The sequence below is a fragment of the Melopsittacus undulatus genome, chromosome 6 (assembly GCF_012275295.1).
Source record: "Melopsittacus undulatus isolate bMelUnd1 chromosome 6, bMelUnd1.mat.Z, whole genome shotgun sequence".
In the NCBI taxonomy this organism is placed as follows: Eukaryota; Metazoa; Chordata; class Aves; order Psittaciformes; family Psittaculidae; genus Melopsittacus; species Melopsittacus undulatus.
This window is the reverse complement of record NC_047532.1, coordinates 27,986,272-28,010,703: the sequence shown is the minus strand read 5'-3', so window position 1 is coordinate 28,010,703 and position 24,432 is coordinate 27,986,272. Positions and strand designations below refer to the sequence as shown.

Genomic DNA, 24,432 nt, shown 5'->3' with positions numbered 1-24,432 from the left:
GAATATTACTGAAATAAGAACTTACTGTGTCTGGTCCTGAGGAGACACTTTGTGGTTTGCTGTGTCCAGTTCTTGTGTTCACATCTTGAAAGGATGTGATAAATGCTGATGCTTGTAAGCAGGTTTTTCCTGCAACAAGAACAAAAAAAAAATCAGTTCCTTAAATTGTAATTGACTCTTGTAGCTGGTGTGATGAGTTGCCTTTCTACATGGAAGCACAACCTGATTGTATGTGCTACCTTATCTTCCTGAGTGACTGTGTAATTTGATCACAGGGCTGGTAGCCAAATCCAGATGCAGGCTGGAAATAAAATGCGTAGTTACGAGGAGTCACTTACCCACAGGAGCAGAGTATATGTGTGGGGCAGTAGCTCTACTTTGCTATATTTCATTCAAGCTGGCATGTACACACTGTCTAGGCTGGCATGTAGTTCAATCAGCATTTGCAAAGCTAAAATAAGAATTGCAGTGTGAAACTTTGCACCTTGTGCTTGGGGTAGTGAGGGCACAACTGCTCCTGTGGGGAGAATGTGCAATTCTGTTCTGCTATGGGGAAAAAGCTGGACCTGCATGCTCACTGTTGATTTTCTTCTGTTTGGTGTGTACTCTGGGAGCATGCAACTATTCCTAGGAAGGGCTTTTTAAGTATGATGTGTTATGTGACAGGAGACACATTGGATCCATTGGATGGAAGTCTTCCCAGTTAGTGTCAGGGCTAGGCAGAGGTCCCTGGACTTTCTGGCTTCTCTTGCTGTCCTGGAGATCTCGCTGTCCTTTCAGAAATAGCCTATAAATTTTACAGGAACCACTGCAGAGCAGTGAGACACCCTGGGAGCAGTCACATTGCTTTGCTGTGAATGTGGTGGACTTTCTCTTGTCAGTGGTTTTGATAATAAGAAACTGTTTGTTCTTTCTGTATTCAGACCTTATTTTGAAGGACTGTCACACTCCAGCTCTCAGACAGAAATTGGTAGCATCCACAGCATCAGGAGCCAGAGAGAGCCATCAAGTCCTGTAAGTCATGTTTCATGAAGGTTATCTATCTGCAGGTGATACAGCAGACTTGCACTGTTCTCTATTTGCATGTGTAAATTAAAGCACCCTCTCTGACTTCCTCCAGAGACTTGAATGCAGAGATACAAATTTTCTGTTAAGAAAACATGGAGGGGAGGCATGCTTGGGGGTTTTGTTTGGGTTGTGGTTTTTTTTTGTTGTTGTTGTGGTTTTGCTGTTGTGGGGCTTTTGTTTTTATTTGAGGGGGTTTTTAATGTGTATTTTTTGGGGATTTTTGGGATTTTTTTTGTGGTGGTTTTTGTTTTGGTTTTTTTTTCGGGGGTTCTGTTTTAAGCAATAATTGTATTAACTCAAGGGGGACTTCTTTAGGTTATGTATTGAAAACTTGTTAGCAGTATGAATAGCTCCTGTTTCACATGTGCTAGAAGTGGCTGCCAGGATGGGAGGTGTTGCCTGGGAGCTTTAGGTACTCCTTGACACTGTTGGAGAAGGGTTTACCTTACTGCTGTTGGGGTTCTTTTCATGCTGGCTGGAAGCAAATGCTGAAGGGCAGCTCAGCCCCTTTTCCATCTCCTCATGGATGGGCATGTTAGGCTCTTAGAATACCAGTCTTATTCCAGGGCACTTCCTTACCTCTACTGCGTATCAGCTACTGCTTTGCCCATCCCACACAGATGTGTTTGTTCCTGGTGTGACCAGGAAGCACTCCTAGTCATCCTGCAGAGCTGTGCAGTGTTTACACAGAGAAATGTGTCTTTTTAACAGCCTGATCCAGAGAGCATGGCTGAAAGCTGTGCTGGTGCCATACCTCCTAATGATTTTTCTCCTCTCAAGCAGGTAGAAGTGCCTGAAAAGACAAAGAGTCTTGGAACCAAACATGCAGGCGACAGTATTTCTGACACTGTCTCTTATGTAAGTTGAAAAGACACTTGTTAATGTAACTCTGGACAGTTTGGGTGTCGACTGTGAACTGCATTCTGTGCCGTGTGTCAGTCTGTTCATATAGTTGCCAATGCAACACAACTTAGTAACGCTAGCTGCAGTGAAGATAATGCTCAGCTCTTCTCCTGACCTTAGTTGTTGGAGGTCATTGTCTCTCAGTTTTTTGAAACTTAAGTGCAGTACGTGGCCTTCTGTGGAAACAGCCTTTCTCTTGGTTTGAGTAAGGCTTCCCCAAAGTATGCTACTGAGCATGTGCATTGTCCTGAAAAATATTCATTTTATCAGACGGAAGTATTACTTAAAGCTGAATTAGCAGAAATTGAGTTGATCCTAGGATAAGAATTGCCAAGCTCAAGTTGCTCTACTGTGAGTATGCAATTTGTAACATTTCTCCCTCTGCTATTTCATTTGGGTAAACTGAATTAATCTGCATTTCATGAGAAGACATGTCTCTAGCTTTGAGCTGGAAGATTGCCTGTTCCACACAGCATATCTAGGCACCTTTTCTACCTGCGTCTCACTTGTGAGGGAGGCAGAGCTGAGAACTGGGAGCCCTAGGTAGCCAGTATTGGCTTCTCCCCTTGGCAGTGATTAGCGTGTCTGGAAGAGGAAGGCTGAATGTGCCCCAGACAGAGCTAAGCTCGTGTGCTTCCTGCTAGCCCTTGTGGTAGTGAGATGGAGGGGAGGGTTTGTTCCTGGTGAATTGGTTCCCTGTGTTTTTGCAGGAGTCTAACCAGCAAGCTGAGGTCCCCGAAGCTGAACTTCCCACACCAGATGTGTTTGTTGAGAAGCTCCCACCCAGCGGGAAGATCACCAAGACAGAGTCCCTCATTATCCCATCCACCAGGTAGAGTGGTGACACAGCACTGCACCTGCTGCAGGGCTGCAACACATTGCTAACATTTGTTCATGATGGCCTTAAGCCATTGCCTGCAAGGACACCCTCCTTGTGTTCAAGCACTTAAGTGATGGATCTTGAGCACTTAATAAATGAATGCTCAGAAACCTGAAGGGCAGCATTGCTCTGAAGTTGCTCATGTTTCCTTTGTTGTACCTGCTCCCTGTCCAAGGAAGTTTTTGTGCAACTCTGGAGCTGCTAAGTCAATGTCTGATGCAGATTTTGGCCTTAAGGGTGGTTGTCAAGTCTAACTTATGTTCTATCGAACTTTCTCCAACTGGGTAGTAAATATGGGCTTAAGCAATCCCACCATATAGTTTCTCCAGTTATGTGCAAACAGATAGATGTTCTTTTGAAGAAGTATGTCTGTGCTGCTTTTGGGTGTGTGACTGCTATGTGCTTGGCTGGATCCTGTTATACTTGTGTAGCAATAGCAGGGTGGCAGTGTGGGCTGCCACAGCATGGGCTGTGGAAGTCAGCCTGGGACTCCTGGGATCAGGCTTTGTAGCTGTACTCTGTGCTCTGCACTATCAGAGACAGAATTAGCAGATAGATCTTAAGCTAACTCAGGTCTATGTGCATGATTCCCTAATGCATCCCCCCCACATTGTTGAGGTTGCCAGACTGGACAGTCTGGGGTTTTGGGGGTGTATATATCATACAAGCCAGGTCTGGAACACAAGCCCATCTCTCTAGCAGGTCTGAAGGGAAGCAGACTGGACGTCGGGGAAGGAGTACATCTCTGAAGGAGAGGCAGCCTGTGAGGCCACAGAATGAGAGAGCAAACAGTCTGGACAATGAACGCTCTCCAGACACGCGGCACCACTTACAGGTGTGAAAAAGATTGCTGTCTCTCCAGCCACTCAGTTTTCCCTCTTCTCCAAATGTCTCTTGTGGTTACTTCTGGCCCAAGTGCCATCCCTGCTGTAAGAGATCTTGGCCCTGCAGCTTTAGGAAAGAGGGTATTTGTCTTGGCTGATGTCATACCTTAACATTTTGTCCTGGGTTCAGCTTAAATCAGGGCAATTCAGTCTGCTGGATTTTGCCAGCTTATTGCTTTGTCAGCCCACCATAAACTGAAAGCACTGGAACAAACTGTTATGATGAGAAATTAACAGGGCTGTGTTGAGGAATTACTCCTTTGACATAAGGCAAATTGCTAGGGATTTCAAAAGGGGACTGACACGTGCAGAGCATATGTGCCATTCTTTTGTTAGCTGTGGGACACACGTAATCCCCTTCTTGAAGGAGATTGTTCCTAGCTTCTATGAATCCAAAATTCTTTGTGCTGCTGTTGATATGAAGTGATGTAAGTAAAAGTGAATGGCAGAAAGAGGAATGGCCAATGAAACCAAGGTGGCTAATAAAGAGACCTGCAGGGGAGCTGGCCATGCGCGGCCACCTCTTACGAACTGCAAAGGCTCAAGCTGGTGGCTTGACGATTAGAGCTGACGTCTCCTACTGTTCTCTTCTTTGTGTCTTTATTTCCAGATCCCCAGGAAAACGGTGTATGACCAACTAAATCACATCCTGGTTTCTGATGACCAGCTGCCAGAAAACATTATTCTTGTCAATACTTCTGACTGGCAAGGCCAGGTAAAGGCACAAGACGTTACCTGAAGCCCAGTTCTCCTTCACTGTTCCTCCTCAGGAATGGACAGGCCTTGAGCTCTACCACTAACCAAGTAGGTTCTGCTGCTTGGTTGGAAGAGCAGTAGTGGTGCGTGGGGGCTTGGAGCATACTAAGTGTTCAGTGCCTACAGACTGGATTTCATTTGACCAGGAGATGCTGTGGATATTGTAAAGCTTTACCACCTGAGTCTTCCAACAGAGTTGTTTTGTTTTTTTTTTCTCTTCCATGAAATGCTGTTCCTTCTGGTTAGCAGCACATGGGGAATGGCTAGACCTTTGCACTCCAGAGCCTACCTCTCAACTGTGCTGGTCTGGGACAAAGGAAGCAGGGAGGACTGACCTGTGGTTTAGGCTGAGATTTCTAGGCACAGGTGGCGAACACAGGAGGAAATATTTCAGGTCAGCTCTGTGTTGCCTTGCACACACGCTTGTGATTCCTGGCTGTAGGTATGTCACCCTGTTTTTTCTGGCTGAGTGATAGTTGTATAAGGAGAACCCTGAGCAGTCCTTTCTTCTGCTATCAACATGGGGTGGTTTGTTACAGACTTGGAATGAGCTTTCTTCCTTTTGGAAGTTTAGTCTGGGAAAGCAGTAAGATATACATGGAAGAGGACCAATAAATATGTGCAGGATGACTGTGGCCTGTAGAACTTATGCTAGGCTCATAGAGTTACATTGTCTGGTTTGGCTTTCTGCTTCTGGAAGAACTAGGGTCTCAATGTTTGAAGGAGCAAAAATACCAGCTGAGCTACTGGTTCTTTTTTCTCTGTACTTGGAAGGTAGAGAAATGCTTTCTGGAGATTGGCATCAGTAATTGTAGGTCATCTTCCAGTAATTCTAGCAGCTTGTGCTTGCAGCATTAGAGGACATGAAGGTAGCATTGGCTGGAGTGTACAGATTAGTGATGCAGAGTTTGAAAGCTTGAGGTGATTGCTGAGTTTCATCAATATTATGTCCATGTATACCTGAGGTCTGTGTTAGCTTGTTTGCATTAACTTGCTTCTCGTTAGCTGCGGAGAAAGGAAACAGTCTCATGAGGAATGCATGTTCCCTTTTTAGCGCTTGAGGGTAGCCAGAACGTTGCATTTGTTTAAGTCCTTTTGAAATCAGAGAGAAATGCAACTGCAGTTCCAGAAGCAGGCAGTAGACAGCATCTGCTCTTACACAGTGCTGTCTGCTAGGTGAATGATCTGTTGCTGTCCTGCTCCCTGCAACCATAAACTATTGCTGTTACACAGTTGTCATTGCTGTGCTTTGAATATAGTGTGTTTATCAAGAAGGTGCAATGTTTCCATTTCTCTAGAGGAAGAACTTTCCTTTGGCTGATTCACAAAGATGAGGTATTTGAGGAATAGCAATATAAATTACAAATTTGACATGGTTAAAGTGCCCATGCTTGGGTGTGAGAATACCTAGGAGGCTAAGGGAGGCAGATTTTCTTCTTGGGACAAGCTGTAGCAAAAAAAAAAAAAAGACTACAAAATGTTCTGTTCTTTCCTCAGTATCTGTCAGATGTTTTGCAAAAGCATACCTTGCCAGTGGTCTGCACATGCTCTTCAGCGGATATTCAGGCAGCTTTCAGCACTATTGTCTCCAGGATACAGAGATAGTAAGTTTTCACTTTGCTTGTGTGGTTTGTTGAATCTCAGCTCTAAAAACCCCTTGGCTCCTGTGCCCCAGTGCCCAGGGAGTTCTCCTCCCAATAGCTGTGAAATACTTATCCCTTCCAATACCTCTCTCAGTGTATTCTCCTGAAGTCAGAGTTGTGTGACTCGTCAGCAGTCTCCAGCCCTGCACACTGTTGCTATTCTGACATGTATGAAGGTACAGTTCTTTCATCGACACCAGTGATTTTAAAAGGTTGTGCTTTGGAGGCTGCCTCATGGGTCAGATCTAATAAGCAGTAAAGCATACAAAGCTAATAGGTAGGTTTTTAAATAGTTCTTCCCACACACCCCCGCAGTAATTCCCAGATTAATTCCTCAAGGTATTCCCTAGATACCTACTAAGGGCTGTAGGTACCTAAGTATGTTCTCTGACACAGCAGTTAGTTGCAGTAAGTACATTCTAACCTAAATAATTGAGTCCAGCCCTTTAGATAATCCAAACATGTGAAAGGACCAAGGAGGCCAATTAAGAAAGTATTGAACAATGTTGCATTTTATTAATAATGTCTAAAGCTGCTGATAAAACACTGGTGATACTGCTTTGTGTATTCTGCTCTTCTGCTGTAGTTGCTACTAAACAGGTTTGTTTACTTGTTCTGAAATGTCTGGTTGGAAGCACAATTATGAATGTTTCCTCTTTTTCTATCTTTTCTATCTAGCTGTAACTGCAATTCGCAGCCTCCAAACCCAATTAAAATTGCAGTGGCTGGAGCCCAGAATTACCTCAGTGCTGTATTGAGGCTCTTTGTAGAGCAGCTGTCTCACAAAACCCCAGACTGGCTTGGCTACATGAGATTTTTGATCATCCCTCTAGGTAAATAAGGATAAATTTTTCTTCTTCAGAAAGATGAATGGGTTAAATGGGATGTGTTCCCTCAGGAAAAGCCTTTGTGGAAGCTTTATCTTGGTATATGGCTGTTAAATGAGGCAAACATCATGCTGTCATAGTATTGTGTAATGCTTGTGTTGCTGCGTTTGCATGTGTGAATTCCATCTTTACTTTCTTGATGCCAAAGTCTGCTTATAAACATTTTGTTTGAAGCAAGGGGTTGAATACTTCTCCCATAAAGGGAGGCTCCTATGTATCTTTTAATCACAGTACAGTGAATGCACAGAGTAACATTGTAGAAGCTCTTTCTCTGGCTGAAATCTTAAATTCATTGGGCACTGTGTTTCCCAGAGCAATAACTGGTCTGGCTTCTCTGAGGCTGACACAATAAGTGTTTATGGAGGAAGGGGGTTTGAAAATTTTTAAAGGCTGTGAAACTGCTGAGAGATTAAGTTATTCAAATTACATGTATCTTTTGACCTTTCCTTTATGTGCTGTTCTCCTCAGGTTTTTCCCTCAGTTTTCCAGCACCTTATCTCTGTCTTTCCAATGGTCAACAAGCCTGCCTGGCTGGAAAATTAACTCAGCTTGGACTGCGTGTGTTGGGGGAAGCTGAGTGGACTGATGATAATGTTAGGGGTCTTGTAGTAGTTAGAAATGTGGGGAATGTTGTAGTAGTGAGGCCTGGGAAGCCAAGCAGTCACTGATGCTTGTCAGCAGGGATATCTGAGCAGTGTTGGTGGTATAGGGCATGATGTCAGAAGCCAGTCTAGTCTGAGGCTTGGATTGTGTGAATGAAGGACTTGGGTGATGGTGTTTGAAAAATCACTTTTTCTCAGTATTTTCCAAGTCTTCTAGGTTTGTGACCAGCTCATGGCAGTTGCTGTAGGGGTCAGAAGCTGCTGCCAGGCACCACGAACAGTGTGGTTAGGCTGTTGATTTGCAGACGTCAAATGAAAAATACAGAGGAAGAGAGCTAAATCCTTCAGAAAGGAAGGCATTTAGTTTCCAGAACGGTTGGCAGGAAGAGAAAAGAGAGCCCCTTAGGGGGTAAAAACAAAATAAATATTTCTGCAAGGTTAAATGTGCTATGAATGAGAGTCTGTTTGACCGAGGGCTTTGGTTCCTTGCATGCCGTCTCCTGGCCTCAGAAGAAGAGTTTTCTGTCCTGCAGTCTTTAATGGTCTGAAAATATTCTCTCTTTGAAAGTGAAATACAAGATGTAGCTATTGTGTCTTTTGTGGTGTTTTTTTTAAAACTTAAAACTTTCTTTTGGAATAAAAAAAAAAAACAAAGCACTTTGTTAATGGAACTGCTTCAGAATGGTGAATGCTTTTTAAATGTACTTTAAATATAGAAACTTCTCTAACAGAAGCTTTTCGTAGAAGTCTGCAGTATTTCCTGGTTGGACCAAGTGCTTATTTCTGGCCAGCTTTCTGGCAGTTCATAAAAGTGATGAAGGAGCAACCTATCTTTTCTGACAATTAAAAAAAGTATCAAAACCAGAATGGTGACTGTGTCAGAAATGTCTAAAGGGAAAAGAAAGACTTCCTACTGTTAGCAGCACCTTCGAAGTAGGAATGGCAGCGTTTTCCCTGAGATGGTGTTATGTGCTTAGTTTACAGCTACATGCTGCAAAGTATTTTATTAACAACGAGAAATGCTGTGTCTGTAAGCATCCATACTGAGAGACTCACTCCAGCTTCTGATTCTATGGCTGAAGGACTCCTTTGATGTCCAAACCAGCATATAAACACCCGAAAAGGGGCAAATAAAATAAAAGGTAGGGGATAATTTTGGTTGTTTGGGGTTTTTTAGCATTTTAGTTAGCTCCCAGGGATAGAAACTTCTTGGGGACCTCAAAGTCCCCAAGCACATGGTCAGTATGTGCTTCCAACTGCATCTGCCACATGCAGTGTGTCTTCCCAGCATGTAGGAAGGCTTTTCCAGTGCATGGTGCACAGCTGTTCCACATGTACTGTTTAAAATTCCACTGAAAAATAAATGATGGGTCTGAAAGTAGCCATGATCAGTGGGATCCAGGAAGGAACTTAGATCACAGTCTCTGATGACATCAAGGAAAGTTCAAAGAGACCTTCTACTTGAACCTTTCCTGGAAGTCTGGAAATTAGCCCCATTCTGGAGCACTGTGAAGAGAGTTGGGGTTTTTCCACCATGAGGTTTACTTGGAGGGTGGTGAGTATAGTTAAGCAATTGGGTCTTCTTGGAAGGAGTGTTCAGGTTGCCAGTTACAAACTGATGACTTAACTGGAAGTCCCTGGAAGTGTGGCTTGATGTGAGAACTTCGTATGCAGGAAGGGTAAAAATGAGATGATTGGTAGGAACCCTGAGGCTATTTCATGGCTGACTGTAAATGTACAGGACTTACACTGAGCGTGACTGAATTGTGGAGAATGGAAAGAAAGCACAACTCTTCTCTTGTGTTGAAAAGACTGGAGGGGGTAGTTGAAGAGTGGGTTGTATGGTCTGGGGACATGTGTGGCCTAAACTGCAGGTGGGAAATCTTTACCATCTCCAAAGGCAGAGTTTGTCACTTAAATGCCTTCCCTGTCCTGCTCACTATAAGTATAAAGTCAGATTTCCATCCAGGGCTGCAAGCTGGAGGCTGGGGACACAAACTTCATGCAAGGAAGTCTTTCTATGTTCATAGAGGAGCCATAAGGCTTAGCCAGAGCAAGCAGGGACCTTATGCATATGCCAACATTCACTGGGGGACTCTAGTCCTTGCACTCTTGCTTCCAACTTATTTATTAAACTTTCAGCCCTTCACCAGTTAAACAAGCCTCCCTGGGTTGTTTTTATTGGTTGGAGACAATTGCCTCTTGGTATTGTAAAATAAATGTGGTGTGCAAATGGTGTATGGAGGTGTTGTAAAACAGCTGTGGTGTGCAAATGGTATTTGGAGGAAGGGATCTGACTCCTTTTGCAGAGGTGCTCTGGCTGCAGTGCAGGCTGTGGTCAGGAACGGCTGCTGGGAAAGCCCCTTGCAAAGCTGCGAGGCTGAGATGGAGAGCCATAGGGCATCCATGTCTTCCAGATCATTTATTTCCTCGGCAGTTTCCCAGTCCTGTTTTCTTTGGCTTTTTAAAATTTAATTTGGCAAGAGAAAGAGGGAGATGTCACTGAAAGATATTGGTGATGTTGAAGCAGTCTCTCTGCTGGGAAGTTTATTTGCATGCTCTTGTAAAGATAAGCTGGACTAAATTATTTGGTTATTATGGGAGAAATTTATTTCTGGGGTGTCTAGTGTAGTTTTGATTTTGGAATTTAATTCCTTACGGATAAAAGAACACAATGTTTGGGGCTGGGAAGAACAGCTGTCATGTTTTCCTTTCTTTCTTAGGCTCTCATCCAGTGGCCAAATACCTGGGGTCTGTAGATTATAGATACAACAACTTCTTCCAAGATCTAGCCTGGAGAGATCTGTTCAACAAACTTGAAGCACAGACCACTGGTAAGACCATGTGTCTGTGTGTGGCCTGTGTGGGATGAAAGGCTTGAATGAGTAATTTCAGCAAATGTCAAGTAAATACAAGAGGAAGCAGACAAAGGTTTTTGTTCCTCGTTTCTCCCCTCTCCACCACATTCCCTTTTCAGATGCTGACCTTTGTATGTCCTCCATGTGGTGGTTTGCAAACAGTTGTTGGCTCCCAGAGGCACTAGTTGCCTCTGAATCGTGCTGGTTTTACCTACCTCAGGTTTGTTTTTTGATGTGGAGGTCTCATTACCAAGTTTAGTACATTGCTTTCTTTGGCCTTTCACAAACTGTCTAGCCAGCAAGGTTTGGAAAACTGGAAACTCTTGGAAGGTTATCTCCTATTAGTTGTGTGTGAGGATGACCTTGACATTTTTGAAGTCTGCTGGCAGGATCTTTTTTATTAAAACATAGTTTTATTCTTCACCAGTGTTGTAAGAAATGGGAGCTGCCCTAGGTCAGGTCAACAAGTTTCTGTTCTTATCTGAGTCTGTTCTAGGCCAGGATAAAGCCTCACAGTGTTAGTGGACTAATTTACTTAAAATATTAATGCTTACAGTTTTTCCATCCATTCCTTCAAGGACAGAAAGAAACAGGAGAAAGGAAGATTTGTATCTGACATTTAGGGCTACATGAAGACTTGAGACTTGACTGAGGAGCGATGCCCTCATGGTAGCATATCCCATACAGAAATTTCACTAGAAGGAAAAAGCTTTGGAGATTTTGGATCACCAAGAGGGTGGGGAGGTTGTAGTGTGGTTCTCCTGTTGGAATTGCTGAGTGCCTGGAACTTCCAGGATGCTCTTAGAAGTCCTCTAGCCATAAGAGGAGGCAAGAGAGACCTCCTCACATGTGATTGTTCAGAGCTTTTTCCAGCAAATGGGAACTTGGCTGCACAAGTCCTTGGGCAGCCTGTTATAAAGGTGATGTTTTAACCTTGCTTGAAGCAAGATGCTGGACTAAAGGTCTCCTGGTATGCCATCTTTGATTCTAAGCTTGTGGAGGAATGAATTTCTGGAACTGGTTTCTTTTCATTCCCTGCTGCACTTGGGAATGCAGACAGATGTCAACTTAGACTTATTTTTTTGTGTCTAAGTTATGAATCCTTCATTAGCTATACAAATCCAACTTGAGAGCCATATCTGTTCCTTAGTTGGTTGTATGCTGCCGCCCTTATTTATTTGCCTGACTGCTGCGAGCAAAATTCAGACTCATTTTTGTGTAGTCCAGACCTTTTAGGTTCTCCATTTTCATCTGTGCAGTGAGAACTGCACTTAAACACTGTAATAGCATATGTTGATATGGTGAAGAATTCTAATTCTTCACAGGGCACTGTTCAGATTCACAGAGTTTGAGTTAAAATGTCCATTAAGGTATGGTGGTGATACGTGCCCGGTGATACTCACTTGCAGTCCTTTGATCTCACAGTTGTGGCTCTTTGCTTGAAACCAAAGAAATATGGAAGGCATTTAGAAAATGTCTTCCTGTCAACTTGAATTAAACACAGTCCCTCAGATCTGAAGCATACTTGCCTGCTACACATGTGATCTTTGTGCTCTCCCTACCGTTGTGTGGCTCTCAGTCTTTCCAGTTAACTCAGCAAGGCCATGAGTTCAGTAGGAAATCAGGTAACTCAAATACTGGTGTGAGCAGAGCAGCTCACCAAGGCCCTGGAAGAGATGGCTAGGCATGTTCTTCAGCAGATACCTACAGTCAAGGTGCAAAAAGTCTAAAACTGACTCTGGGCTGGTAAGCACTTTCCAAAAAAAAAAAAGCACTTTCACAAATATAAAATAACCATGATGCTTCAGTCAATAATGGTGTGTACAGATGTCTGTGAATCCAGTGTGCCTTCCTAATGATTTTACCTTGGTGCTCTTGTAGGATGTTTGCTTTTGGTCAGACTACCATGCTCTGGGGTAGACTGCAGAGCTTCCTTCGGAAGATGAAGTTGAAATGCTGGCTGAGCAAATGGAGGACAGTGCTGGTGATGGTCTGAGAAGTCACTTAAATTCCTTTGTCTTTGTTCTATTGCAGTTCAAGAAACACCTGATGTTGTCTCCCGGATAACGCAGTATATAGCAGGTGCAAACTGTGCACACCAGTTGCCCATTGCTGAAGCAATGCTGACATACAAGCAGAAAAGGTATGTCACTAATGTAATACTTACTCTCCAGAGTGAACATCAGGTTGAAAGCGAAGTGCTTTTCTCATCTTGTGTGCCAGCAGTCTTAAAGTCACTTCAAATTGCAAACACCCTAGGAGCCTTACAGTAGTCTGCATCCAGTGGTATGTTCCATTTAGATAACAGTGAATCTACAACAGTGTAGTTATTTTAAGTTCAGTGACTTCTTTGAAGACATGAGAGGTTTGGGGAAGTGGGGGCGAGGCAGGATGGGGAAATGGATAGATTATATCTGCTTAGGTTCCAGAGATCTCTTACCACAGAGACGCTGGGTAAGACTGGACTGTGCATTCTCACCCAAAGTATCTTCCATGAGATCTGGCCTTTTTACATGGGTGTTGGGGGAACTGAAACACATTCTTTTTAGAGTGTAAATAGGAGAGCTTCTCACAGGAGAGACAAATTCCTTGTTGATTGGCAGTTGCAGACTACCAGGATTCCTACTGAGGAGGGCTGACATTCACCAGGTTTTATTTCAACTTCTCTTAAGGGATAAACATCCTTAGGAGGGAGGATTGGGGTCTGAAAACAAGGTTTCAGAAGAATGTAGAGCCTCATGTGGCCATGGTCCAGGAAGAAGAGTAATTGTCACTGAAGGGCAGAGATGCATTGTTTCTGAGGCACAGATGAGAATAATAGACTCCAACTTACATCCCAATTATTTCTGAGAGCAGGACAAAAGACTAGCAATCATTTAAGGACTAGCAATCTCCTGTGAGACATGGATGCTGTTAATTGTTAATTACTACCCTTCCCATGCTATAGCTGATCTTTCATTTTTGGTTTGTTAACATCCCCCATTGGTGCCTCCTTTATGTAAGAACTGGAAGGAATTAAAGGTGTGGATAGAGTCACTTTTCCCCCCTCTTTTTGGAAATGCTCATTGTGTATCAATTTTTCATTCCCATGTCTGCTCTACATTACTTTGCTGAAATGATTCAGTAACATTTAGCCCATTCTTCATGCTCTCCTAGGGAAAATATTTCCAGAGTGGCTAGTCCATTAAGAAGAGTGCATGGTCTTCATGTGTTTGTGAACTTCTGTGATGTGAATCTGATAAAGGTGATGTTTGGAGAGCCACAGGGTACTTGAAGCACTTAGCTTCAAGCTTTCATTTTGTTTTTGGTGTGGAGGCTTAACCTTAGTTACCAGCATGGAGTTCAGACACCCTTAGTGCAGTGTAAATCCATTCTGATGGCTGCCTTGTTCTTTCTCCACATCCTTTGGTTACTGGGTTCTGCACTGCTCTCCACTGCCTTCTCCATTCTGTTATAGGTTCATTTTTGTCATTAACACACATTTAATCATTTTCAGTTTCTAATGTGCCCCAAAACCTCAGTTTGGTGCTTTGTTGAAAAACTCTGAAACGTACTTCAGCCACAAACAGCATTTAGCTCCCTAGCAGTGTGTATGACTGCTTAACCAAGCTGGGGTGGTGACCCATTTGGATGTTAGATCCTCTGGACTTGGTGGTACCATATTTAAAGCTGTCAATAAACTTAAATCAGGATCAGACCCTGCAGGTGGTTACTTGGAAGAGAGATTGCTGAGACTTGTAGTCCACTTTAAAGTAATTTCTGGTTTCAGCTAAGTACCCCATGAGCAAACAGGACAGTGTGTTAGAGGAACACGCTCTTCACGGACTGATGGGCAGTTACCTCCCCGTGTGGCTTTCTTTAGAACTGCAACTCTCTGTCATTGACAGCAGTTTAGGGAGTGTATTGGTGCCTCCGTTAGCACAATTGAATTAATGCATCACTTTGCTGTAAGTATAATAACATATTTATCTCTTTCTTTGGTTGCTTTCTGAAAAGGAAAAAGAGCTTTCATTTTGATTTTACCTTAAGGTATCAGTTCCTTTTAGGTTCCCTCTCCTATCTCCTGCCTCTTTTCCCCCATGAACTTGTCTTTTGAGCCTTGTTTAACAGTTCCTGCAGGTCTGGGATGCACAATTTGTGCTTTAGATTAAACTGTGCTTGCTGTTTTGAAACTGTGGCATCTGCTGGCAGAACGTGTTGTTGACAATGACTGCTCTGCCTTTGGACCACACATACAGGTTCCCAGGATGTAGATTGAATGGAAATAAAGGGGTTATTGAGAAAGAGTAGCTTTGAGCAGTAAAACACAAAGAAGGCAAGGGTTTTTTTCCTTCCTTTCTTCCTAGTCATCAGAGAATATAGTGTAGCTCCAAAAGGATCAGAACTGAGCAAAGGCTTTTCAGTTCCCATCTGTTGTAACTAGAGTGCTGTAGATGGCACTCGGTGGCTCAGGGTGGGGTTCAGGTGTGCAGTGTCTAAGTGCAGACCAGCTAATCTTCTTCCTGTAGTCTAAAAAATTGAAGATTAGTCTCTTACTGGCAGGCTATGGGACTTCTCTGAGCTTAAGAAAGAGGAGACAGATGTATGCTAGCAGTGGAGTTGTGCTCTCTGAGCTGCCTACAAGACCCCCCTGCTCTGCAGGGTCCCCTACTTCAAATCATATGATTAGTGAACATTGTTTATTTTGTCCTCAGTTCACAAAATTACTGCAACTCCCTCTCCCTCAAGGCCAGAGGTGAATGCTGTCTCCAAGGCCAGCTTTCATGGCAGTGGTCCGTGTAGAAACAGCAGCGGTACCTACAAATTCATTGCAAGACAAATCTCCCAGTATCCTAGCATTTGCTCTGTTAAACAAGCCCTAGTGGTCCGAGAAAAGCCAAGCCAGCCTTTAGGACATAGCTGTATGTGATGAGCTGCTTTACAACTTTATTGCCAGCTATTCCTACTTTGACTTACCTCTGCTCTCCTTCTTGTCCCTTTGTTCTGTTTGTCATGGCGAAAGGTTGGCGCATGTATTGCCTGTGATGGACTGCAGTGGTGTGAAAGCTTTGTCCATTCTTTTGGAGCACCTGCTGACCTTACCTGAAATAAAGAGGGCTGTCAATGAAGAAGGGGTTCAGAAAGGAAATGAATTGCCATTTCAGCTGCTCTGCGTTACATTGGGTGACTGAGTTTGTCTGTGAGCACTGGGAGAATTACTGGTTACTGAATTGTCAAGAACACTGCAGTCTGGGCAGTATCTGGGGAGCTGAGACCATAGTGGCAGAGGTGGCCTTCTCACTAGGAGGGGTGTATCATTGATGCTGATATCTCTCTGCGTTGCTTTCATGAATGGAACCTTGCGATATTGCACATCTGAGACTTGACAGACATTCCTTCCCAGTGTGGCTGGATTTCTGATCGGTTCTGTGAACCTGGGCTGGTGTCACTCACTATAATTCAGTGTCCAGCATAACTCATGACATGTAGCTTCTGGATAGCCCTTGTGCAAATCTGGGGAGCAGCATGGCTGTTGGAAATTAAAGCATTACTTGCTTGTCAGGGCAAGGGCTGGGTCATTTCCTACCTAGTTACACATTTACTAAGCTCTTCACTCTTATGTTTTGTAGAGCATTTCCTCAACTCTTGCTCCCTGGAGCATAAGTGCCTTACATTGGGGAGTTCCTGCGGAATAGGAAACCACGTAACACTGTTCTCTCCCTGCTGTGTGTCTCTGAGGCTCTGCAAGACAGTGGCTAGGCACAGTCCAGTTATTTCTCTTGAGTTGAGTGCTGCTTCTAAAACACACCCTGCAGCAGTTGCTGAACATGGACATAGCTGGTGAAGGTGGATCCTGTCCCTTCTCTGGCTCAGCAGTGCCCATGTCATCTGGCTAGTTGCTGCATGAACCTTTTTTGGCAGCTGGTGGAAACATAGCAGGAGTTTATTTGTGCCCTTTTCCTGGCAGAGCAGTGCATAAGGGAAGAGTCAAAGCTCACAAAATACTGGATGTACTGTTGAGTTATGCCCAACCACCTGTAGGAACAAGAAGGGTGCTGGATGGGAGTTTCATGAGGAAGCAGAGAGGTGACTTGCCTGATGTGTCCTGGGGACATGGAGTTGTTCTGTCCCATTGGAGAGTTTGATCACTGGAGACTTGTGGAGCAGGGACAGTGTTAACCAGCAGACAGCTATAGTTGCCCAGTGGGAAAGAAAAATGCTTCATACCAAAGATGAACCTTGGAGAACTGTTGGTATAGTGCCTGGCCTGAAGTGGGTTAGAGGCCTGTTAGTCCTTCAGTAAAAGTCCCCTCTTTCCTGTTGTACCCCTGCAACACTTGCCTTGAATAAAGGTAGTACTGGAGACGCTCCTGCTAAGAAATTTGTTTTGAGTTGCTTAAATTTTAAATAAACTATGACAAAAAGGCTAATAACTGGCATAACTGCTGTGACTGTTCAGTCCCTCTTACTGGAATACCTGAGTGCTTTGCAGCTTAGTTTGTACTTTGCCCCAGAAGTGTGGGAGATTGTTCCGTCTCTTTGTCAGGTGGGTGACTCCTGGTGGTGTGGTGGTTTGTCCTTTCCAGGAGTCCTAAAACATAAATCTGTCTGTCTTTGTTCAATCTGAATTAATTTCTTGTTGTAGGGAGGGAACCTGCAAGTCCATTTCTGGACAGTTTACCTTTCAAGGACTGACTGCAGGTGGATGGATTTTGCCCAGGCAAAAACACTGATTAGACAGCTCCCCATTCCAGATAAGGACTTTCTGTCTAGTCTCTCTGCATAGGTCTGGTTTTTGGTTTTCCTCAGAATGTATTTGTGGGTTGTTGTTTTTTCTTTTACCCAGAATTACAAAGGTGAAGTATTAATAATACTGTTAAACATCACAAACCTCAGTTAGGCCTGGCTTTAAATTACAGCTGAGATACCAGTGCCTTCATATGCCCTATGAATAAAATTAATGCCTTGGACATGGCTGGGGGGTAGAAGATCTCACAGGGAATCTGTGCAGCCGAGATACAAGGGGGAGACTGCCTTTTTACAGACAAGGGATATTTTAGTTGCAGGGCTGTGGTAGGAGGAATAGAAGATACCATCACCAAGGTGAAAGTACTCTGGATTAATATTTTGGGATCCCAAAGGAGAAGAATCAGGAAAGACCATGAAAGAATGGATGAAGAACAAGCACGGTCATCTCAGCTTTCCTTTCATCCACATGAAGAGCAGCTGCTTTGATAAGCTGTGTTTTCAGAGGCACATGTGCAAGATCAGAGTTCCAAAGACGTGTGAAAGGACTAGGCTAGCTGAGCTGAAATCCAGCTGGATTGCTTCAGGAACCGTCTGTGCATCATTGTGAGCTGTGATAAATGGTGGCTGAGCAAATTATTTATTTCACAACTGTCCCTGAGCTCTCTTCAGTGGGATTCTCAGCTCCCAGGGGGAACAAAAATGAGTTTTCTGCTGGAGTTGGGCATGGCTTGCTTTTGAGAGCTCGGAGCAAAGCCATCCAGTAGCTGAGATGACTGGGAGATTATTGTGCTTCCCTCACTTGGTCAGTGGGACTCAATTCTACCTGCTTCTCAGCCTGTGGAGCTGAAGAAACGAGAAGAAAGCTGTTCTGTTCTGTGCTTCTCCCAACAGCTCTGCTCTGTTTCTTGTTTCCCTTTGCAAAACTGGAGCTGGAAATGTCATGTTTGTAGGTTTATTGCTGGGGAGCCTGTAGCTGTGTTTGGAAAGACGCGACCTTTCTGGCTTCCATCACAGAATTGGGGGCTTGGTCATTTTGTCATGTGCTTTGGGGAAGAATGAAAGTGCAGTGCCTGAGGTTGTGAGGTAGGAAGGGACCAAAGCCACTGGCTTTGCCTTAGGGATAGGTAAGCAGAGCTGTTTACACAAGCATGCTCTGCTTTGGACCAGGAAGAAGCTCTGGCTGGGTTGTGTTTGCTGCAGTTCTGTGCCATTCTTTCCATAGGGCTTAGAGGAAACTGTGCTAATTGCATGGTGGTTAGCAACCTTTGTGCATATGATGCATTTCTGATCTGTGCTGGAAACAGCACAGAAATACCTGCTTTCCTGAAGTGTTTGTGCTGTACCCAGCAATATTCTGGATGAAGGAAATGCTGGATGGTCTTTCGTTGAATGTTGCAGTGCTCCAGGCTGTGAGGGATGCACAAGAGAAACATGAGAATTCTCAGTGTTTGTCTGCTTCCTACCTGTTTCCTGTTCTTGGCCACTGAGAAATATTGTGTCTTGCCAATGTAGTCACTTCTAGTGCTGAATCGTAGTTCACGGACATGTGCCTGCAGTCCTCACCCTGTGAGTCCCTTCATCTCTGTGCCCTTGAAGGAAGCAGAGGTTCTGCAGGCCCCCCCAGACTGCCTGCATCCTCACTCAGGTCTTGCCCCTCTTGTCTTTGTTGGGTCTCTCCCTGACTACTGCTAGGTTTGACTGTGGCTTTTGTTGCTGGCCCTTTTCCACCCTCTGGCTTCTGAATCCTGGGCAGGGCCAGAGCAGGAAGGGCTGATGCCTTCCTGCTTTCAAAACATGTGTAGTGTTGTCTTCAGTTGTTTCTGGGACGTGTTGTGCATTTTGTTCAGTTTGGTTTAGCTGTTTGCTGTTCTTGAGCTGGTGTCCTGATCTACCCAGTGTGCTCTGGTGCCCAGCCTCTCTAGTGTGCCTGTCTAGGGGACTGCAAGCTCCCAGTGTCAGGGAACATGTATCTATGTGCATGAGTGTGTGTGTGTACACATACTTGCTAGTGCTATACAAATAACCACGTGTCACAGCTTGTAACCCTGTGGCAGGCTAACTGCTTTAGCGATGCTGGGATATGCAAGGTATGGCACATGACTCCAAAGGTGGGACGTGTGAAGGCCATGCGTGCAGAGCGCTTCAGGTACTAGTAAGTAACGCACAGTTCTCAGTGTTGTTGTGGCACAGCTCCATTTCCTTGCAGTAGGAGGTCGTGTGTCTGTAATGACTGCAATGCCATTAAAGCATGTTTCTCTGGCAAGCGTGAGGGAGGGAGGAAGAGACTTTTCCCCTGAGAGATGTGCCGTAAGCTGCGTGCTCTTCCCCACCCATGCAGATTCTTAGCGTGCTGGCCGGGGGCCTTGAGAGGAGACATTGGACTGGCGCTTGCATACTGTCCGTCCCTGCTGCATGCTTGAATGCAACATATGAAGTGAGTATTGTGTCCAGTGAGGAAGCAAGCTGCTAACAACTCTTTTCTCTTTGCCTTTAGCCCTGATGAAGAATCTTCGCAGAAGTTCATTCCCTTTGTCGGGGTGAGTGTTGTCTTAGTTATGCTGTCTCAAGCCAGCTAGAATATGTCCACAAGTGTTAACCTAAATATATCAGGTTGCTGGGGTAGAGCAGGAGTAGTGAGTGCTCTAAGGTAGAGTGTCAGCATGAGCATCTGATAGTTGATGCATCTGCCTGGGATGTAAGCAAGCCTCTACAATCCCTCAACAAAAGTAAAGGGTATATTTTGCTTTCCCGGCAGGTGGCTGTGGGCAGCTCTGTGCTTCATGCCTGTAGGCACTGAAGCAGGTACCATAGCCTTGCTCATTCAATACAGAGAGGAAAGTGAGATGCTGAAGTGCTCTGATCCACAGCCTGTCTTTTGCTGCAGACCAAAGCACCTACATGGTGGAGGATTACTGCTGGGCTGCATGTGGAGGAAGGTGGTGTGTTCCTCCTGTCATCATCATTAAATATTCCCAGCTTAGGTGGCTAGATACCGAGTATGTAGGCAGGAGTGTGTTTGTGTTTCTGTCAGTGTATTTTGTGCACTGTGTACTTTGTCTTTTATAGCTTCCTTCCCCTTATTTGATCATGCTCTTCAATTCATTAAGTTTTAGGTGTCAAGCCATTGACCTGCTGCCAAAAGGATTTTTCCTGACTGCTCTTCAGCTACTGGATGTCCTCTTCACAGTTTTTGCTGCTCTTTTGTAGCTTCTCTTTCTTGCATGCTGTTTGTCTTGTTCTGCCCCCTTTGTGTTAAGCTAACTTGCGTGCATTCCCGTTTGTATCCCTGTTAGTGTGTCAGAGCTAATCTGAAATCCCAGGGTATTTAAAGAGCTCAGTTTCTCTTGCCCTCAGGCTGACCATGCTTTCACTCTTGTGTCTCTTTAGAGTGAGAGTCTCTGTCCTGTTCCTGAGATGACGACCTACTTTTGTTTGCTGAAGGAAAGATGCTTTCTGCAAAAGCAGAGATGCATCTTCCTGATTTGTTCCACGCTAATCAGCTTTGCTGTGACCTTGTCCATCCCATGAACTGTGATTGCTGCTGAAGAACTGGTGTTACAAAACAGCAGTTTCACCTTTCCCAGTAATATGAAAAGCTCAGAAGAGCTTGGAAGCTCCTGGACTTGTCTCACAATAGCTGCTAGGCTCTGCAATGCTTTTCTTTGGGGCCTAGTTCAGTGCTATGTGCAAGAAAATGGAGCTCATTGTTTGTCCAGTTGCTCTAAAACATTAGCAGTGCATTTCCAGTATGGATTTGATTGTCTGAAAGTGGCAAGAGTAAACAGCTCTGTTGTGTGCATAATGCTGCCAGCTCCCAACAAAACTTGTCTTTAAAGCACAGACTGATGGTGAGGGGCAAATCAGTGCTGCTTATTCTTGCTTCTGAAGTGTTCCTGACATAGTAATTCCCCATGAGACACATCTGAAGAGACTCTGAAAGGCCAGTTGCAGGTGTCTCACAAAGTCTGAGGATGAACGTGGAAGCTCTTTCCCTCAGCTGCAGCCTGCTGGAGCTGTTGGCAAAGGAAGAACAGGAGCTAGTGACATTTGGTTTTGTGACTCCTGATGTGTGCTGGTCTCTGTTGGCTTTTAGAGTGCAAAACCTGATGTCCTGCAGCTGGGCTGCACAGTCTGTGACCCAGCAGCAAGCAGGGCAGTGCTGCGCTGCTCAGCTGGGCTCTGCAGTGGTGGGAGTGGAGCCTCACAAGGGGATCCATTTGGGTGTGAGAGCCTGAGTCTGGAGGTGAGACTGCACAGTTGTGCACCTGTGCTGTGCCAGCAGCCAGTTGCCAGGGGAGTTAACAGGATGTGCCCCCTTCCTGAAGGCAAAGGAGTCTGGCTGCTGCAGCATTCCTGCGTGGAGGTGTTGTTGGGGATGCAGCAGTCTCAAGTGCTTTTCTGAATGGAGGGAAAGTATTTAACCTTTTCTTCTTTCCATGTGTCTAAACCAAGTGTCTTTAGTCAGTCAGCAAGGAGGAAAAAGGCCAGAGAGATTTCTTGCCTAGCTTGCAGGTCAAGGTGTCTGTAGGCAGTTTTCCATGTTGCTTGTTCTTCCCTAACTTCTGCCTCACCTCCTCTTGCTTGCAGCTGCCTACAATGTGTGAAATGTCCTCTTGGGGATTAACACATACAGCACAAATGGCTGCTGAACTCCAGAACCTGATTTGTTGTCCTTTGGATGGAGGCTGGCCAAACTGAGCTGCAGCCTCCTTCTCCCAAGCCAGTGTCCCCTCAGGGAGCCTCTGCACACACTGCTGAGTTCACTATGGCTTTTTCAAGACTGGAACAAACAGAACACACCAGAGAGCCTGACACCTCTCCAGGATCTGGTGTTGAGTGTACACCCCCAAACTCCAAACTGTGCAAAGGTTTTGGCTTCTAATGATTAGGTCCTTTTTCTTGATCCTGCAGCACAGAAATGTGCTCCATAGAGATGTGCTCTAAATATGGTCATGTCTGAAGTTAACAGTCTGCTGTTTTCAAACTAAAATAGACTGTATGACATCATTTTTCACTCTGAAGCAGGTTTTATTGACTTGAGATCCCATTGCAGCTCTTTCCCATTTGTCAGCATTTATACAGGTAGACATTACTGCTCAATACAAGTTTCTTAAGGACCTTAAGAAGGGTCTCTCTGCAGTGTTGAGAGTAATGATCCCTCTGCACTGTACAGATGATTGCTACAGGAGGTCCCTGCTTTTATATCACCAAGGGTCATTTTATCTTTCTAGGAATAGTGTGTCCTTGTGAGCTTGTGTTTTGTAGCGTGCTGTGTTCCACAAATTATTGCCCATGGCATTTATCATTAACCTAGCTAGGGGTTGGCTATATCAGAACACATTTGTATCCTTATTACAGTGAGATTGGGATCAATATGACCTGTCCATGTGGTGGTTTATCCATGTCTATGCCCAGGTATTGCTACGAGCTCTGCCTTCTTTGCCAGACACTTCCATTGTTTAGAGAGCAGAAAACTCTGATCAGAAAGTATACTTTGCTTTTGTGATTTTTCTAACAAACCCCAGCTATGCTGCACCCTAGAAGTGGCTGCACTGGTGTAGTGGAAGCAATATGTATGTAATTAGCAGGTGTATCAAAGCAGTGATAAGGCGGGATATTTATGTTCCTCTCTCCTCCCTGTGCTATTCTCACAGGTATCATAGGCAGGCATGGTAGTTGCCATAGCTTTGGGCTATTCAGAGCTGCTAAAGCTCCACAGGCTCTGTGCTGTCTTTTGTATAGGTCAGGAAAGAGTTGTGAGCTGGTACTGCTTGGCTGGACACTGCTGGGACCTGCCTGGCTCTTAGACTTCACTTTTTAACATACTTTAACACTACTCTGACTTGCAGAGACAATGCTAGGGAACTGTAGAGATGAGCTTGGTTTGGGGATTCCTGGAGTTCAGGGGTCTCATGTTTCACAGAGATCTTCTGTTTTGCCCTCTCTAGGTGGTGAAGGTTGGAATAGTGGAACAATCTTCAGCAACATCAGGTAACAAGCATCTTGTGTGTGCTCTGTGTTGTACAGATGGTGGGAGCCTGACTTCACAGGCTGAACAAACTTGTCCATTGCTGACATCTTGGAGTTTTGTAAGGGAGAATTAGATCTCACTACCTCTCAGTTCCATTACCTTGAATCCCAGCAGCTGTCTGCAGAAAGAGAGGTCTCTCTCTTGAGAGAGGCCCTTTCTATTGCTTTACAAGGAGCTTCAGGCCATCTGAAATCCCCACACCCTCATCCAGGGAAGTTCCACTCATACATGTACGAACACCAATTTTTCTTATGTGTGTTCTCAGAGGGGTGCAATCACTGCTGTGGCTATTTGAGGTTTCTGCTCCAAACTGGGGAGGCAGTTCATCGAAAGTTCATGCCTGTCTCCTTATGCTTCCTACACAGTTAGGGCTCAATTGCCTAATAAAATCAGTCTCAAACCTGTGCCTAACACTGGGAACTCCGGGAGAGGCAACCAGTTCACCAATCTGACAACAAATTCAGACACTTTTTTTTAACGGGAGAGTGCAAAGCTGAGGTACACAATACTGCTTGCTTATACACATGGATATGAGGTACTGCTGTTCTGTCAGTGTTTTCTCCTTCTTGAAATGCAGTTCTAGTCGGGAATATTTTTTCCCTCATCTATTGGGATTGTTTCTTACATTGCTTCACTATTAAACCCAGATTTCTGTGGCCTGGGTTACACATAGCTTTCTCTGTGGAGGCAGCCCTTCTGTGGGTCACTCTGTGGGAGCCCAGAGAAGTGTGAATGCATGTGCCTGCCTCTTACCCAAACATAGAAAGTCCCACAGTTTAAGTGTGGAGGCAGTCAGAAGTGACGGGCTAGCTGACCTCTGGATTGAATCTGCACAAAACCTGTGCAGCAGGGGCATGAGCAAAGGGACTGAGCTGTCCCTGTGTGCATGTGTTGTGCTACACGATGATCCCAGACAGTTTGACTTCTCTTCTGCAAGGTGACTCTGATGACGCAGCTCCCTCAAGCTCCAGTGTCCTTTCTTCTACCCCACCTTCTGTGTCACCTGCTGTGAAAGAAGCCTCCCCCACACCACCTTCCTCACCATCTGTCACAGGCAGCTTCTCATCCTCAAGGTAAAGCATGTTTTGTCTCCTTACAGCTCCCTTGGCTATCTTAACTGACATATATCGAGAGAGGAAAAGTGTTGTAAAGAAAAACCCCTAGGTCTGTTGTCACCTTTCCCCTTCACCT

At 44.7% G+C, this 24,432-nt stretch overlaps 1 protein-coding gene across 4 annotated transcripts in view; it reads left to right on the top strand.

Annotated features, from left to right (window-relative positions):
- Positions 1–24,432, top strand: part of PACS2 (phosphofurin acidic cluster sorting protein 2) — an 80,943-nt gene that overhangs the window by 45,495 nt on the left and 11,016 nt on the right. For 2 of the 4 annotated variants that reach the window (XM_034063697.1, XM_031047215.2), the window contains 12 exons: positions 924–1,014; positions 1,849–1,926; positions 2,682–2,803; positions 3,551–3,686; positions 4,346–4,450; positions 5,989–6,095; positions 6,813–6,967; positions 10,347–10,457; positions 12,516–12,624; positions 19,705–19,747; positions 23,159–23,201; positions 24,179–24,314. In XM_034063697.1, coding sequence (XP_033919588.1) covers positions 924–1,014; positions 1,849–1,926; positions 2,682–2,803; positions 3,551–3,686; positions 4,346–4,450; positions 5,989–6,095; positions 6,813–6,967; positions 10,347–10,457; positions 12,516–12,624; positions 19,705–19,747; positions 23,159–23,201; positions 24,179–24,314 — 1,236 coding nt within the window. The remainder of the gene's footprint in view (positions 1–923; positions 1,015–1,848; positions 1,927–2,681; positions 2,804–3,550; positions 3,687–4,345; positions 4,451–5,988; positions 6,096–6,812; positions 6,968–10,346; positions 10,458–12,515; positions 12,625–19,704; positions 19,748–23,158; positions 23,202–24,178; positions 24,315–24,432) is intronic. The other 2 variants (XM_034063698.1, XM_031047214.2) reach the window with 2 other exon arrangements.